Source organism: Sinohyriopsis cumingii, chromosome 11 (genome assembly GCF_028554795.1).
Source record: "Sinohyriopsis cumingii isolate HCF-2022 chromosome 11, ASM2855479v2, whole genome shotgun sequence".
Taxonomy (NCBI): Eukaryota; Metazoa; Mollusca; class Bivalvia; order Unionida; family Unionidae; genus Sinohyriopsis; species Sinohyriopsis cumingii.
The window spans coordinates 81,358,625-81,375,416 of NC_142971.1; the positions used below are offsets into that span (position 1 = coordinate 81,358,625).

General features: G+C 36.0%; 1 protein-coding gene across 2 annotated transcripts in view; it reads left to right on the forward strand.

The window, feature by feature from the left end:
• Positions 1–428: 428 nt before the first annotated feature.
• LOC149788835 (uncharacterized) overlaps positions 429–16,792 on the forward strand; it is an 87,892-nt gene continuing 71,528 nt past the window's right edge. The window contains exons 1-2 of one of the 2 annotated variants that reach the window (XM_089974960.1): positions 429–759; positions 10,999–11,155. In XM_089974960.1, the coding sequence (XP_089831086.1) occupies positions 11,086–11,155 (70 nt within the window). In that variant the 5' untranslated portion in view covers positions 429–759; positions 10,999–11,085. Of the gene's footprint in view, positions 760–7,524; positions 7,612–10,998; positions 11,156–16,792 lie in introns of those variants that run through there. The other variant, XM_089974961.1, reaches the window with a different exon arrangement.

Genomic DNA, 16,792 nt, shown 5'->3' on the forward strand with positions numbered 1-16,792 from the left:
TTCGTTTGGCCTCCCATCTAACAATTGATCTGAACAAACAAAAACCTTTTTCCTAGTGGGATTTTATAATTAAAGCTTTCATCCACTCGAGTCACATAGGCCCGTCATACGGCAGGATATGCAATTTGTAAAGGACTGAACACGCGCATTCATCGCGGACTTGGTTGTGTATTTCACATAAGTGATTCTTTCATATATTTAATTTTATTCAGATGACTGCAGTTGAAGTTCAACTGCCTGTTTGATATCCATCATAGCACATCAATACATGTACAACCGAAAAAATATAAAACAGCTGATCATGCGTCAGACAAATTCACAGTAACGTAATGGAGGATATGCCACGTGTCATGTCGAGTGACACGCTTATGAAAATTGGCTCAGTGCCAGAAAAATTTGCTCGTCACTAGTTTCAGTTTCCTTTTTACGATGGCCTGCATGTTCAGTTTAGCATCATTCGCTATTATACTCTTTATGTATTATCACGTGTACCAGTTTAAATAGTTGCGGAAGTGTGATGTTAATTTTCAATTGTAATCTTTATTTATTGTAATGTATCGCGGCTGAAGCTGGCCTGTACATGAAGGTGGAGTCAACAAAGGCGTGATTCCACTCACTTTCAATTTAGTTGGCATATTTCCACTTTTTTATCGTCGACTTCATACGTTTTATTTGTGCTGACAGATGTGTTAATACTGGTGTAATGTTATTGGCTGCTTTGGCTTCCATTGATGTTATTCACTCGAAGGAAAATACGGCGTGAGTATTGAATTTGTTATGCCCTTGCTTTGTACTTATGGACGTGGTGGTACTGTTTTAAACACTTAAGTGACTGTATTTTTGCATCGCCACGGTGTTACTCTTTTGCACTCTTTACATTTGATTTTGTAGACGCTAAACCACGAAATTAAATATTTACTAATATGCAAACTTTGATAGAGAATGCCACGAGTACCCACGAACATGTCTTTTGTAAGAAAACCACGAAACTTGAACCCAATGAAAATAAATGATAACACAGCACATTTAACCAAAGGTCATACTCTTTTCATGGAACTTCAGATATTATGTTTATTTGATTCTACGTACACAACAAATCAACTAATGCTGTCTAAAAAGATTTTCAAATGAATTTACTCATTATAATAACCTAGAAATGATCACGTGCTCTAAAGGAAGGATATCATATGCCATATCCCCACTAGATTAGACGTCATCGACGGTGACGCTGACGTTAATGAATGTACATCTTACCTGGCGTTATTGAATGTACATTTTTGTTGACGTCATTGAATCTACATTTGTGCTGACATTATTGGATTACGCTGGAGTTACTGAATGTACACATTTGCTAACGTTATTGAACGTACAACTCTACTGACGTTATTGAATTACACAATTACTGATATTATTGAATTTACACATTTACTGATGTTATTGAATTTACACATTTGCTGGCGTTACTGAATTCACATATTTACTGACGTTACTGAATTTACACATTTACTGATGTTATTGAACTTACACATTTACTGATGTTATTGAATTTATATCTTTGCTGGCTTTATTGAATGTACATCTTGTCTATATTATCTAATATCTCATTGTTCCTATCTTCATGATTGATGATTTGTTAAACAGTCTGATGAGTAGTAATCAGCCATTATAAAACAAGATCAGTGTTATCGACGGCGGCCCTGGAGTTATTGAACGTACATCTTTGCTGACATTATTAGCTGCACATCTTTGCTGACGTTATTAACTGTACATCTTTGCTGACGTTATTAAATGTACATCTTTCCTGGCGTTATTGAATTACATCTTTGCTCACGTTATTAAATGTACATCTTTCCTGACGTTATTGAATTACATCTTTGCTGCCGTTATTAATGTACATCTTTCCTGACGTTATTAAATGTACATCTTTACTGGCGTTATTGAATTACAACTTTGCTGACGTTATTAAATGTACATCTTTCCTGACGTTATTGAATTACATCTTTGCTAACGTTATTAAATGTACATCTTTACTGACGTTATTAAATGTACATCTTTCCCGATGTTATTAAACGCACATCTTTCCTGACCTTATTAAATTACATCTTTGCTGGCGTTATTGAACGTACATCTTTTCTGACGTTATTGAATTACATCTTTGCTAACGTTATTAAATGTACATCTTTCCTGGCGTTATTAAATTACATCCTTGCTGGCGTTATTGAATGTAGAGCTTTCCTGACGTTATTAAATGTACATTTTTCCTGACGTTATTGAATTACATCTTTGCTGGAGTTATTGAATGATCATCTTTCCTGATGTTATGAAATGTACATCTTTCCTGACCTTACTAAATTATATCTTTGCTGGCGTTATTGAATGTACATCTTTCCTGACGTTATTAAATGTACATCTTTCCTGACTTTAATAAATTACATCTTTGCTGGCGTTATTGAATGTACATCTTTCCTGACGTTATTAAAAGTACATCTTTCCTGCCGTTATTGAATTACATCTTTCCTCACTTTATTAAATGTACATTTTTCCTGACGTTATTGAATTACATCTTGGCTGGCGTTATTGAATGTACATCTTTCCTGATGTTATGCAATATGCATCTTTCCTGACCTTACTAAATTATATCTTTGCTGGCGTTATTGAACGTATATCTTTCCTGATATTATTGAATGTACAGCTTTTCTGACGTTATTACATGTACATCTTTTCTGGCGTTATTGAATTACATCTTTGCTCACGTTACTAAATGTACATCTTTCCTGACGTTATTGAATTACATCTTTCCTAACGTTATTGAATGTACATCTTTCCTGACGTTATTAAATGTACATCTTTCCTGACGTTATTAAATGTACATCTTTCCTGATGTTATTAAATTACATCTTTGTTGGCGTTATCGAATGTACATCTTTCCTGACGTTATTGAATTACATCTTTCCTGACGTTATTGAATGTACATCTTTCCTGACGTTATTAAATGTACATCTTTCCTGACCTTATTAAATTACATCTTTGTTGGCGTTATCGAATGTACATCTTTCCTGACGTTATTGAATTACATCTTTGCTGACGTTATTAAATGCACATCTTTCCTGACGTTATTGAATTACATCTTTGCTGATGTTATTACATGTACATATTTCCTGATGTTATTAAATTTACATCTTTCCTGACGTTATTAAATGTACATCTTTCCTGACTTTATTAAATTACATCTTTGCTGGCGTTATTGAATGTACAGCTTTCCTTACGTTATTAGACGTACATCTTTACTGGCGTTATTGAATTACATCTTTGCTAATGTTATTAGATGTACATCTTTCCGGACGTTATTGAATTACATCTTTGCTGACGTTATTGAATGTACATCTTTCCTGACGTTATTAAATGTACATCTTTCCTGGCGTTATTGAATTACAACTTTGCTGACGTTATTAAATGAACATCTTTCCTGACGTTATTAAAGTACATCTTTGCTGGCGTTATTGAATGTACATTTTTACTAACGTTATTAAATGTAATCTTTTTCTATATTAATTCATGATTTGATTTGTTTATGCAGACCGATGAGTAGTAAACCGCCATTACAAAACAAGATCAGTGTGACCTATCTTTTACAATATAGTGACCATGTGAGCCTTTATTTTTATAAAATGTTCCTATCTGCATGCGACGCGACAGTCTGTATAGGAGGAAACGAAAAAGGAAACATAAGTGAATGCTTTCTGAAAAGTGCACCAGAATATCAAAAGTAGGTCACTTTTTCATAAAAGTTGTATGACGGAATATCGAAAAGTAGGTTAATATGACTCAAGTGAAACACTTTCAGTACAAACAAACTTATCTACTCTTTATTCCACTCGACTGAAACACGTTCAACACACACAAACCACTAATATATATTTGACATATATGATACGAAGGAACCCTAAACTGTTGGGGAAAAAAGAACTCACTCATTGTAACACTGGATGCTATAAAATCATGCTGAATACTCAGAAAAGGACTTACACTGTTACTTATTGACAGGAACATGATGCCAGAAACATACTCTTCTGAAACGACATATGGCAAAGTCTCATATATATATATATATATATATATATATATATATATATATATATATATATATATATATATATATAGATAGATAGATAGATAGATAGATAGATAGATAGATAGATAGGGGGATATGTGTTTACAGTATCTACAGTGAAAGAGTGGGCATCATATCAAAGGTATTTGCATAAAAAATACTTTAAAATTCTTTAAGCCAAATTACGAACGATCAAGTAGTACTTCACATTTTTGAAGTATTTAGAGTTGATATGTCATTATTACGCTTTATACACTGCTGTTGCTAACTAGAACATTGTTTTTTATCCTCTCACCCATTTTCTCTCTCTTTCTCTCTCTCTCTCTCTCTCTCTCTCTCTCTCAGTTTGTCTGTCAATTTTACGACCATAGGTCCATAGACAATGTCGGATGATACTCTAGGCAAAAATCGACAAAGCTACTATTTCATGGATTTTCAAACATTTACTGCGATAATGGTTGTTGGTCGAGAGAGAGTGATCTGGACGGACTGTGGTAAAACTGACATACTGTGAGAGTGACCTGGATCGATTGTGGTAAAACTGACTTACTGACTTAGAGAGTAATCTGGATCGATTGTGGTAAAACTGACATACTGACAGTGAGAGTAATCTGGAACGACTGTGGTAAAACTGACATACTGAGAGAGTAATCTGGATCGACTGTGGTAAAACTCACATACTGACAAAGAGAGTAATCTGGACGGACTGTGGTAAAACTGAGATACTGACAGAGAGTAATCTGGATGGACTGTGGTAAAACTGACATATTGGCTGAGAGAGTAATCTGGATCGACTGTGGTAAAAATAACATACTGACAGAGAGAGCAATTTGGACGGACTGTGGTAAAACTGACATACTGATAGAGTAATCTGGATCGACTGTGGTAAAACTGACATACTGACAGAGAGAGAGATCTGGACTGACTGTGGTAAAACTGACGTACTGACAGAGAGAGTAATCTGGATGGACTGTGGTAAAACTGACATACTGACAGAGAGAGTAATCTGGACGGACTGTGGTAAAACTGACATACTGAGAGAGTAATCTGGATCGACTGTGGTAAAAGTGACATACTGACAGAGAGAGTAATTTTGATAGACTGTGGTAAAACTGACATACTGACAGAGAGTAATCTGGATCGACTGTGGTAAGACTGACATGCTGACAGAGAGAGTAATATGGATGGACTGTGGTAAAACTGGCATACTGAGAGAGTAATCTGGATCGACTGTGGTAAAACTGACATACTGACTGAGCAGCCAACACAGAGAAAGAGAGACAAAAGAGGGAAAGACTCGTTGACTTTGCAGGAACAGGAAGGGAGATAAAGAGGGAGAGACACGTTAAATTTGCAGGAACAGGAAGGGAGATGTCTGCCAATTGCACTGATATCAACCTCCAATAAGTAATAATGTATTTTCTCTATCACAGCTCATTTATGATGTTAAAAGTAAATATTTTTGTGACTTTGTTGAAGTGAGTAACTGATGGCTCTAGGTTATAAGGTTGTAAATCTTAAGCTATGTTTGTCATTTAGTGTGTTCGCCAGGAGGACACGAGCTATTACGGTAGACAATATGCGGCTTATGGGAATTTAAGATTACGTTCGGGTCGCTACTAAAGCTACCACATCATTGTCGATAGTAAAATTATTATTTTACAAATGTAACTGTTCCATGCTGCAAATAAAAATAAATTTATATTGTTTGCTTGTGTAAGTTCGTGATTTATATATATAATCGTGCGTCGTATTCTTTTGACTCTCTAACATTACCTCCAGCAATGTAATACCTCAAGCAAGTGCAATGATCTCATCTATAAAATTGAAGTAGTAGCAGCAGCAGTAAGAGTATAAAAGTAGAAGTAACGGTACAGAACTAGCAATAGTTGCTGTAGCTTCAAACCCATTCCGTTTATAGATGTCGTATTAGTATTAGTATCAGTATTAGTAACTGTTGCAGCAGCAGTAGTAATAATCCTTCCTGTAGTAGTAGTAGTAGCAGCAGCAGCCATATTAGTAATAAAGGATTCGGAAGTTAGCGGTATCACGATGTGATTAAAACAAAAACAAACAGAAGGACTGAATGATAGCTTACTAGCGAGAGAGGGTGCAGCCGGGGTAGCCGTACAGTAGGAGTGTCGGTACAGTAGTAGCAATAGTTGGTGTAGATGCAACCCCATTAATAGATGCCACATTAGTAGTAGTAGTAGTAGTAGTAGTAGCATCAACAATAGGAGCAAAACAAGGGTATGCTGTGAATGAATCCTATTAGCGGTATGAGTACTGTTGTAGCGACAACTGATGTGATTTAACTGTTTCCAATTTTCTTAGCCTTTTATATAGTCTCGTTGATTTAGAATCCAAATTTTAAAAACTTTGCTGATTCGCTCGTCCTAAAGGTACATGCAGCATTTCTATAACACACTGAACCCTGAGTCTACTTCTGACCTATATAGCAGAGTAAAGAAACAGACATTTGCGTTTATGTAAATTAATTCAAATGCCATTTGGTAGTGAGCGCAGACTTTAGATGTTGAAAACGTTGGTGATAATAGAGACAAGACAGTAGATTAAGTGGCTCTAATTAGCAACAGTAACTTGCATACATTTTAAAAGGAAATAAAACATTTTTTAAAACCTTTGACAGGCCTCTACACCTAAAGCGCATATATCTCACATTTATATTTTTGTTATAGAGGTCTAAAGTGGGTGTGAGTTTGACCAGAGACGTATTAATCAACTACATGTTAACAAATCAACTTAAATACAAATCGTTATTGACGAATACAAGGTTTAATTTAACATATGAAACACAGATTTGTATAAACTCCAACGACTCTTAGTTTCATGATGTCTTTCTCAAGTCGGTGAATGAGCGGCACTGTTTAACAGGGGACGCATTTGAGTGTGAATTGATTTAACCTTGAAATCTGTAGTCTAAAGGTTTTGTTTGTTAGCTCTACCGGGCCCATTTAGCTGCTGTCATACAATGACAACTACAACTGAATAGACGGACCGAAAACAGATCGACAGAATGATACCTAGAGAGAGACAGACAGACAAATAGAGAGGGTATAGAGTTGGGAGTGAATGCACCTTTGCACTACATTCAAACAAAATTACTTGAATGCTAGCACTGGAGTCTCACGTTTGAATTTGAAATTTATTTTTCACATTTATGCTATCACCTATATCGTGCACACAAGTAAACCCGATGAACAAGGCTTGCATATTATTTGATTGTTCTAGAAAGGCTATTACGGTAGTTGTATAAAATACACCTAAAACTTGCCAGGTATAGCGCACTATTACTCTATTACCGTGTTCCTAAAAATATCAGAAATTCTCTGCAGTGATTGGCTGGTTTTGTATATACAAAAGAAGTCTTTGAGCAATTGAGACGACAGTATATCGCCAAAGAGAGAATACACTTTTTAGTTTGAGAGCGTTACATTCCAATGGATTTGTAGTCAGTTCACGAGATTTATGCACATTATGTAAGTATAAATCGTCTCTATATGATTATACAACTACGTGTGTTTTTTATAGAGACACACAAAAACGTAGTTGATTACCCATAGGGGTCGTCAATTAAATATGTCAACAAAAGGGGGGGGGGTTTGAAGAAGTTTGACAATTGTTGACATGGGGGAGGGGGGAGTTCAAGATAAATTGACGTCAACAATGATATTTTTTACAATAAATTTAATAAATCAAAAAATAGGAATTTAGTCGGTGCGTTGGTATGGCACACACTCAGTGGCGTCGCTAGGGGGGTGCGGGCGGTGCGGACCGCACCGGGTGACACCATCTCAGAGGGGTGACACCAAAATGAAAAATTGCAAATTTTACAGAGCACACACTGCTCGGTCTAGTCGGATTTCATAAGCGGATAACCGATTATAGTTAAATACATGACTAGCAGGCACAGCAGTGGTGTCGCTAGGGGGATGCGGGGGGTGCAGACTGCACCGGGTGACACCATCAGAGATGGTGACACCAAAATGACATTACTAAGGATTCTGTATGGTCTGTTACGGAAGGAGGACCATGGGGGTGACACCATGAGCTACCGCACTGGGTGACACCAACCCGAGTGACGCCACTGCACACACTCGCTCGCCCGTCAGCAGCCCACCAGTTTAATCCTAAACCGGTTGAGCTCTTGCCAAGGAAGTCATAGTCTTGCATCATCATATTTGTTTTTATTCAATGTACATTGTAGACTGTAGACAGATTAACCACATATGGTATTAATCTGAAGATTAATACCATTGTGGTTATTCATCTGACAGATTTTTAAGGGAAGCTGTTACTAAATTCAAAGACTGCACTGAGGGGGGTAAAAAAGTTTTGACAATTTTATTAGTGGGGTCACTGAAAATTTGACAGTTGTTGACAAGGCGGGGGGGGTGGTAAATAATTGCCTATAAATTGTTGACATAATTAATGGACGTCCCCATATTCGCAATTGTGTGAACACCTACTTAGTACATGACATGCTAATGGAAATAACGTTGTGCTAACTGGCCGAGTCGTACGTACAAAAGTATAATACTTCCTGAACGTGCACTGAGCTGGGCAGTTAATGATACATAAGTGCATGTAAATGAATTAACAGTTTTACAGGTTTGGACAAGTAAGTTACTGAATGCATAGAGAGCTTTACAATTATTGACACCTAAACTATTGAATGCAAAGACGTGTACAGCGATTACCATCTGTATTATGTTTGTGCAACTCTGAAAGTTCATCACACTCGTTCATACCTAGGTCATTTGGTGCGTAGCGAGTTTTACATTCAATAAGTCAGACGCTTACTTACCTAAATAACAGTAAACTTATCCTGTTATCGTATGTACTTTGTTTCCTGTGACTCTGGGGTTGAAGTGTGGTTCTGGTTGCCTTAAGAAAATTTAGGGTAGGTATGTTGATACAAACTTGTTGGGTCTTTTTTTTTTTTTTTTGATCGGGACGGATTTAAATGAAGCGTAAACTAGAATAAAAAGCGTCATTTGTATGTTGAATTTAACTTCGATTGGAGTTTACATCCCTTTCTTAATTATTTCTTCTCCCGATGTTTTTTAGGTAGTTTCCAATTTGTTTTAAATGTAGGGTCAGCGGCAAATAACATGGTCAACTTAATAACCAGAGACACATAAACGCTTTTTAATCTTGCCTTAGGTTACATGAAGGTTTTATTAGCTAAAATCATCCAGAGTATTTCTAGCCACTAAAAACCTCTCTCCACAATATTTACAAGCAACATTAACATGCCGTTCACAGCAATTACTCCCACCACTAACTCGCTTTGCACATTATTTACACCCACTACTAGCCTGCCATCCACGGTTTTTGCAACCACCATTAGCGTCTCCATCTACAATATTTACAGCCACCACTAACCCCTACACAACATCTACACACAACACTAACCTTCCACCCACAGTATTTACACCCAACTACATCTCCATTTACAGTAATTAGACCCACGTTTACTAGACTCCACATTCATACCATTAACCTCCTCATCCACATTATTTACAACCACCACTAACCTCTTCATCCACAGTATTTACAATTACCACTAACCTCCTCTCATCCACAGTATTTACAACCACCACTAACCTCCTCATCTATAGTATTTACAATTACCACTAACCTCCTTATCCACAGTATTTACAATTACCACTAACCTCCTCTCATCCACAGTATTTACAACCACCACTAACCTCCTCATCCATAGTATTTACAATTACCACTAACCTCCTCATCCACAGTATTTACAACCACCATTAACCTCCTCATCCACAGTATTGTATCAATTACCAATAACCTCCTCATCCACAGTATCTACAACCACCACTAACCTCCTCATCCACAGTATATACAACCACCACTAACCTCCTCATCCACATTATTTACAACCACCAATAACCGCCGGATTTACTAAGCTTCCCATCGACGGTATTTGAGTCCACCACAAACTGTACAAATGCATAGACACATACTTGTTAGTGCTTCGTACAATCATGAACGTATATGCACGTGTACATACAATTCCCAGGTCCAGTCATTGCGATCATTAACTTTTCTATGTTGAAAAGACAGTTTCTCTAAGATTACAAGTGAAGAAAACTGTAGGCATATACCGCCTAACTAATATATTATAGATCAGCAAATTAGAGATATGAAAACAATTCTTTAGAAATAAACAATAGTTAAAAAGTAATTATTGAATGTAAAACCGATTAACACAGCATGATGAATTGGCCAAGAAGAAAGAATTGAAAGAAGCACCAGACATTTACTGTATACAGACAGTGAGCATTATGATTATCAACCTTTCGTACAGAAAGGGTTATATAATTTTGAACCATGTAACTCTCTTTCTCTCTCTCTCTCTCGGAAATTACAAAAGCACATGTGTGATATCTATACATAACATACCTGTGTACCTCCCATCAACAGTATTTCCATTCTGCTTCTCAGCCCTTGTTGTTGCACTGATTTACTTATAAAGGAGATTAACATCTCTCTCTGTCTTTTACGCGCGTTGAAAAAAAAATTACAAAAATCATGTGCGTAATGCCTATGTACTTGTCAATTTCACCGTCTTCGTTTCGCTTCTCAGTATTAACTGCAGCACTGAATTACTTATATAGGACACTAATGCAATTATTACAATAGTAAGGTTGCTTGAAAAATCCCTCCCATCTTTTGATATTCTTTCTCAAAATTCTTCAAATAACAAATTTTACTTGCTACTCTTTATACCTTTAAGTTTACAAACACGCTGCTATCTCTGCACTAATTCACAAATGAAATAGTAGTTACGTACATGACACTGGTCAAACTACAACTTCGCTCAATGTATTTTGCAGCGCAGTCCTCAAGTCAGCATTGTGCTAGTTTTGGACAACTTCATTTGGAGTCAATAACACTGATCCACAGTCTTTTACGGTAAGAACATGGCCACGGGAGGACATAAAGAAATAGGCTGCAATCTATTCAATGTCGGGACTGTGTCACTTGAAACCGGTAAGTGATAGATAAAGTTATATACAAAAATGCATTTGCCTTTAAATATCAAATCAGTTCATACACGTTCTTGATTTTCGTTTTCTTCCTTTTTTGCGTTCACAAATTGTATCTTTTCCGCGAAAGGTCACTTCTTTTTTAATGGTCTTTTTTTTTTTTTAATCATTGTTTTCATGTAAAGAGTGTGCATCCTGGAGATCACGTGAATACATTTTTCATGAGAGAAAATACCATGAAGATTGCTGTTTTTTTCAATGAAAACTGTGCAAGTCAAGATTTAAATTATACTTTGCTTTACGGAAACTTAAATTGTAAATGGTGCACAATTCTGAAGTGATAATTTCACAGTACACTGTCGTGGCCAGCATGACACGTAAACATTAAGATTGACATATGGGCTAGTCTCACAATATATTTTGTAGCTAGAAACGATTAACCTCTCTTGTTGGGAAGCATGAATGGATTTTAATTAGGACCCGATAGGTTAACGGTTAAAGATAGAGAGAGAGCGGTGTTAAGCAGCAGATGATGACAGGGTTTAGACAACCCAGGGAACATTTTGGGAAAATGTGAGCCATTTCACATACGTGTCATAAGATTATATTTCCAGAATAGTTATTAATAAAGACGGACTATAGAGGATTCTTCTAACTTCGATGGGAGTTTAAATTTTGTGGCTGTTATAGAAGGAGTCATGACTAAGCTAATCGAAGGAGGTGTGTTCCTTGACGGAATTCACGGTTAGAAGAAATTCTGGTCGCGATATTAGTTAGTTTAGGTTTTAGAGGCAAGCCAGAAATTAGCTCTGGGAAATATATTTCTCGTTTGATTGTCCCAGGGACGAGTGTCAGAAAGTTGAGGACACAGAACGAGGGAGATTCGGCTGCATAGGACGAGCGAGTCTATTTAAAGAACAATGAGAAACTACCTCCACACCTGTAATTCACAGTCGTAAAAGAGCACAGTCTGCATCCAAGAGATTGATGACTCGAAGAGTCTACATGAGAGAGAGAGAGAGAGAGAGAGAGAGAGCACGAAAAGAAATACAGAAACGTCGACATATCAACAGCAACGATTTGGAAAAGACCGGAAGCAACAAAGTGATGCTGACATCCTGGTAGTTTGAGTTCGATTAGATACTCGATGATATGGGTAGACAAAACGACTAATTGAATTTCGCACAAATTTTATATCTCTATTTCTAAGAGAAATGAATCATTTGATGTCATGTTCTATTTCATTTTCTTTATGAAGTTGATTAAATGGTTTAATTTTCATACCGGATCTCATGTTGTTTTATTCTATATCTCTGCTCAGATCTCTGTTATTCTATTCATTAAGTTCGCAATTTATTTTATTGTTTACTCGATCCGGGCAATAACACCGTGGTTAGTCATCTCCTGGATTACAATAACCAAAAACCATAAGAAGTGGGGGGGGGGATCTCTTGCATATCATCCCACCATCTGATATAAAATATTCAGGGAAAAATTTGCTTACAGATGTACAGACATTTATTTCATAAAATATTAGATAGATAGATACAAAAGTTTTTTTTATTAGAAGTTTATAAATTTTTAGAAGTAAAAACAAACCAGTAGATTACAGTATGTGTATGTCGCACAGTCATGAAATTTATTCTACAGCCATCTCGACAAGGAAGGATATTGCAACGTTATATAATTGGTATCGTGTAGAAAAATCTCTTGGAAAGTGTACGCATACCATTATAACGGTAGAAAAATCCCTTGGAAAGTGTACGCATACCATTATAACGGTAGAAAAATCCCTTGGAAAGTGTACGCATACCATTATAACGGCCGAGGTTCTTCTAGATTACTTAGTGTAAGTTCAGATTTAAGGTTGTAATCCAGCTCGGTACGTTTTCTCTTACGCTATAATTTTTACGTATGATTTGCGGCTATAGCAATGGTGGATGGGAGGGTGGGGCAGAATATTACACAATGAAATTGTGTAATATTTTAATTCATTTAGATATCGGTGATTATTATTATTGTTTGGCTGTTTTATTATTTTATATCTGCTTCGTAAGTTAAATTCTAAAAAATCTATTTGCCTCAATGCAAGAGTATGAAGCCCTTGTGTGTTACATAGAATATGACATTCATCTAAATGCCAATTTTGAAATAGATAAATAATATTTCGCTAAATGAAAATATAGTTAAAAATAATGAAATAGTATTCCGTTTTTGTTAGATACGAAATAATATCTCAATTAAGAAAAATATTGTTTCGTTATTTGAAAATATTATTTCCTTTGCAACAAAAGGAAAATAAAGAAACAAATACTTGGATAGAGATCCAGTAAGGGGCTCCGTTGTTAAAAACATGTCCGTGGGAAAAAAAATTCGTTCGAGTAAGAAAATAATTTGTGGAAGGTACTATTTTTATGGGGTTAGGTGCAGTGAAAAAAACTATTAGACATATTAGGTGGTACTCTGCAGTTTGGTATAAAGAAAGAGAATTTCCCAGGCCTTCCATACTGGGTACAATGGCTATTTAAAAAGGACTTTGCATCTATTAGATAATCTTAAAAGAATTTTTAATTCCCTTCATTTGGATGTCTGAATGATGGTGTAATTTGCGTTATAGAAGTGTAAAACTTGGCCTTACTTCAGACGTACACAGATAGAAAAAAAAAACTAGTTTCGCTTCGTCGTTTTTACTTCCTGGACTTCTGAAGTAAATTGTAAAAGACAGGAGAGATAAAACTTTCTTTTTTAATGTTTACCCCTTTTGTTCGATAGCCGGCCTTGTGACATCGAGCGAGAAACGCTTAACAGTCCCACTCACAGTATGACTTCAAATTTTCGTACGACACGTTAACGCGGAAGTTGAAGAGAGACCGAAACAAGACTCAAGTGAAACTCTTGGCAGATTTTTCCTGGATTCTGGGCATGACAATGTATTTAACGGAACTTAGTCATTAATATGAAATATATGTTTCAAAACAAGACGTTATGCAGTGTATATAAGATAAGTACTCATATATTTATCGTAACTCGTCAATATGATTATTTTCTGCTGATCGAGGAATGAATGCGGGCCCCGAGTAAAGCGCTCACCGTTACGGATCACTGCCATCCTACCTCTGTCTGCGTGGGTTCGTGTCTCGGATTCGGCCATTGTGGGTATGTGAGAAAGCTTGCCACTCGTGGGTCGGTGGTTCTTTCCGGGGTTTTCCCGGGTTCTTCCTCCACCATTTATACCGGCCGCCATGTATAACCAATCTTGTGCTGAAAAATGGCGTTAAGCCATGCAAGAACAAACAACAACAACGAATGAATCCAAACGTTATAACATATATGAATATATACTATATTATGTCATATATATATCCTTAGTAAATTAAAAATAAATCGAAAAATTCTTCCATAAATTTGTTACCGCTTATGCTTCCTATATCCTTTGAGAGAGAGAGAAAAAAGAAACAACTAGACGGAAGGTTTAGCATCGCTAATTAGCATAAAGTTGGTAGAAGTGTTATGTAGGACTGCAACGGTGTATGTTCGGTGTAACAACTGCTTGAACTCTCCATTGATTTTTAATAATTATACATTGCTATCCGAGCGAACCCGGTTCAGGTCCAATTATCGCCTTTCCCACCATTTATCCTTATTCCTTAATTACAATTTTATGCTAGGATACATTGTAAACTTAAAACGTGAACATGTTTGACATTATTACGAAGATATGTAAAAAGCCATTGAATCCTAAAACAATTCGGATGTGTATTAAGGGAAATGTTCACGACCGCATATTCAAAAGTATGAAAGAATCATTACCTGCATGGTAATTTGTTTATAAAAAAAAAATCAAATACTTATTTGTTGAAACCTTTTCGTATTAAGTGTAAATTGTTTTTTATTATTGTAATATGTATTGGAATATATATTTGCCGACCATTTGGTATCGTTCTTCTTTCCACATCTCGATATCCGTCGTCGGTATCAGACTATGCTGGTGTCTCATATAGTTCGATAGACCTAGAGGCAAGATCAACACGATTGCTTCATAATGTGGAAAATATGAACCCCGAGGATGCAGAATCCAATAGAAAAAAGGTAGTCATTAATAAGGAATCTGACTACGTAGTCATTAAACAAGGAAAAGAAACCGTGTAAAATAAAACAATAGCGGGCAATTTTATCCGAGTGGATTGTTGTTGTGGTGAAAATTGTATTGCCAGTCAGAATCAATATGACATTTATGACCACTCCTGAAATATTAGCTGAATGATAAGGGATTAAAGAAACATTAGGGAAATGCTAATGGATTAAAGAAACATTAGGGAAATGCTAATGAATGAAAGAAACATTAGGGAAATGCTAATGGTTGAAAGAAACATTGGGGAAATGCTAAGGGATGAAAGAAACATTGGGGGAATCCTAACGGAGGAAAGAAACATTTGGGGAATGATAAGGGATGAAAGAAACATTAGGAAAATGCTAAGGGATGAAAGAAACATTAGGGGAATGCTATGGGATGAAAGAAACATTAGGGGAATGCTAAGGGATGAAAGAAACATTATTGGAATGCTAAGGGATGAAAGAAACATGTGGGGAATGCTAAGGGATGAAAGAAACATTAGGGGAATGCTAAGGGATGAAAGAAACATTTGGGGAATGCTAAGGGATGAAAGAAACATTTGGGGAATGCTAAGGGATGAAAGAAAAGCAGCGCACTATCGCCGAGCTGATGAAGATACTCCCTGACAGTGTAGATTGGAAGGGATATCTCGTCCAGTTCTTCAAGTCCCTGCAAAACATGCGGTACTCAGTTACCAAAATGTTACGTCATCTTTCTACATTACCAAAATGTATCAGAATGCTTACGCTTTCATGCAAATGCTTGTTAGGATTGTTGCTATTATTTATTTCAGCGACTGAAGAAAATATGTTTAAGACTCAAACTAACAGAAAGACAGACACACAAGCATCAAGTTTAGTAAACATTAAAGTATGATTTAATTACATAAATGAAAATGTGAGAGGAACTTACAGTATTTTGAAGTAGATCCAAAATAATCCTGAAAAGGTTCATTTAAATCTCAGAAGAATGAAAACTTTCGTATAAATTATAAAACCGGAAAGTACTGATCCCGCCAAGAGTCGTGACATTGTCAAAATGGCGTTGTCCAGAACTCCTTTGAATAATTCACAATGGTTCGAGAATAATTAGTGTAGTCCAATGAGCACTTTCTATTTCCACTGAACAGTCCAAGCGATTGTTTTTCCTCTCAAATAATATCTAAATACAACATAAGAATTAACTTGATTCATCTAACATACCACATGACCGATCTGTCCAATGTAAAAAATCGAATATTTTCAAGATAGTTACTAACACTTGTATTATTAGTATTCGCCAACACATATGTAAGCATATATTTATAGACCCAATGCAATTTTCCGTTCTATAAATCTAAAAATAGACCCCATGCACGTACACCAAACCAACTATAGATAATCACTAAAATGTACAGTTCTGAATAAATATTTTAATAAAAGTTTCAAAAATGAGACAAAAATCATGTAACAGGACTTATATATATATATAATACGTAATACGTAAATGTTAAGTGTGACATTAGTTTGTAGTCATGCGCTCTTTGTG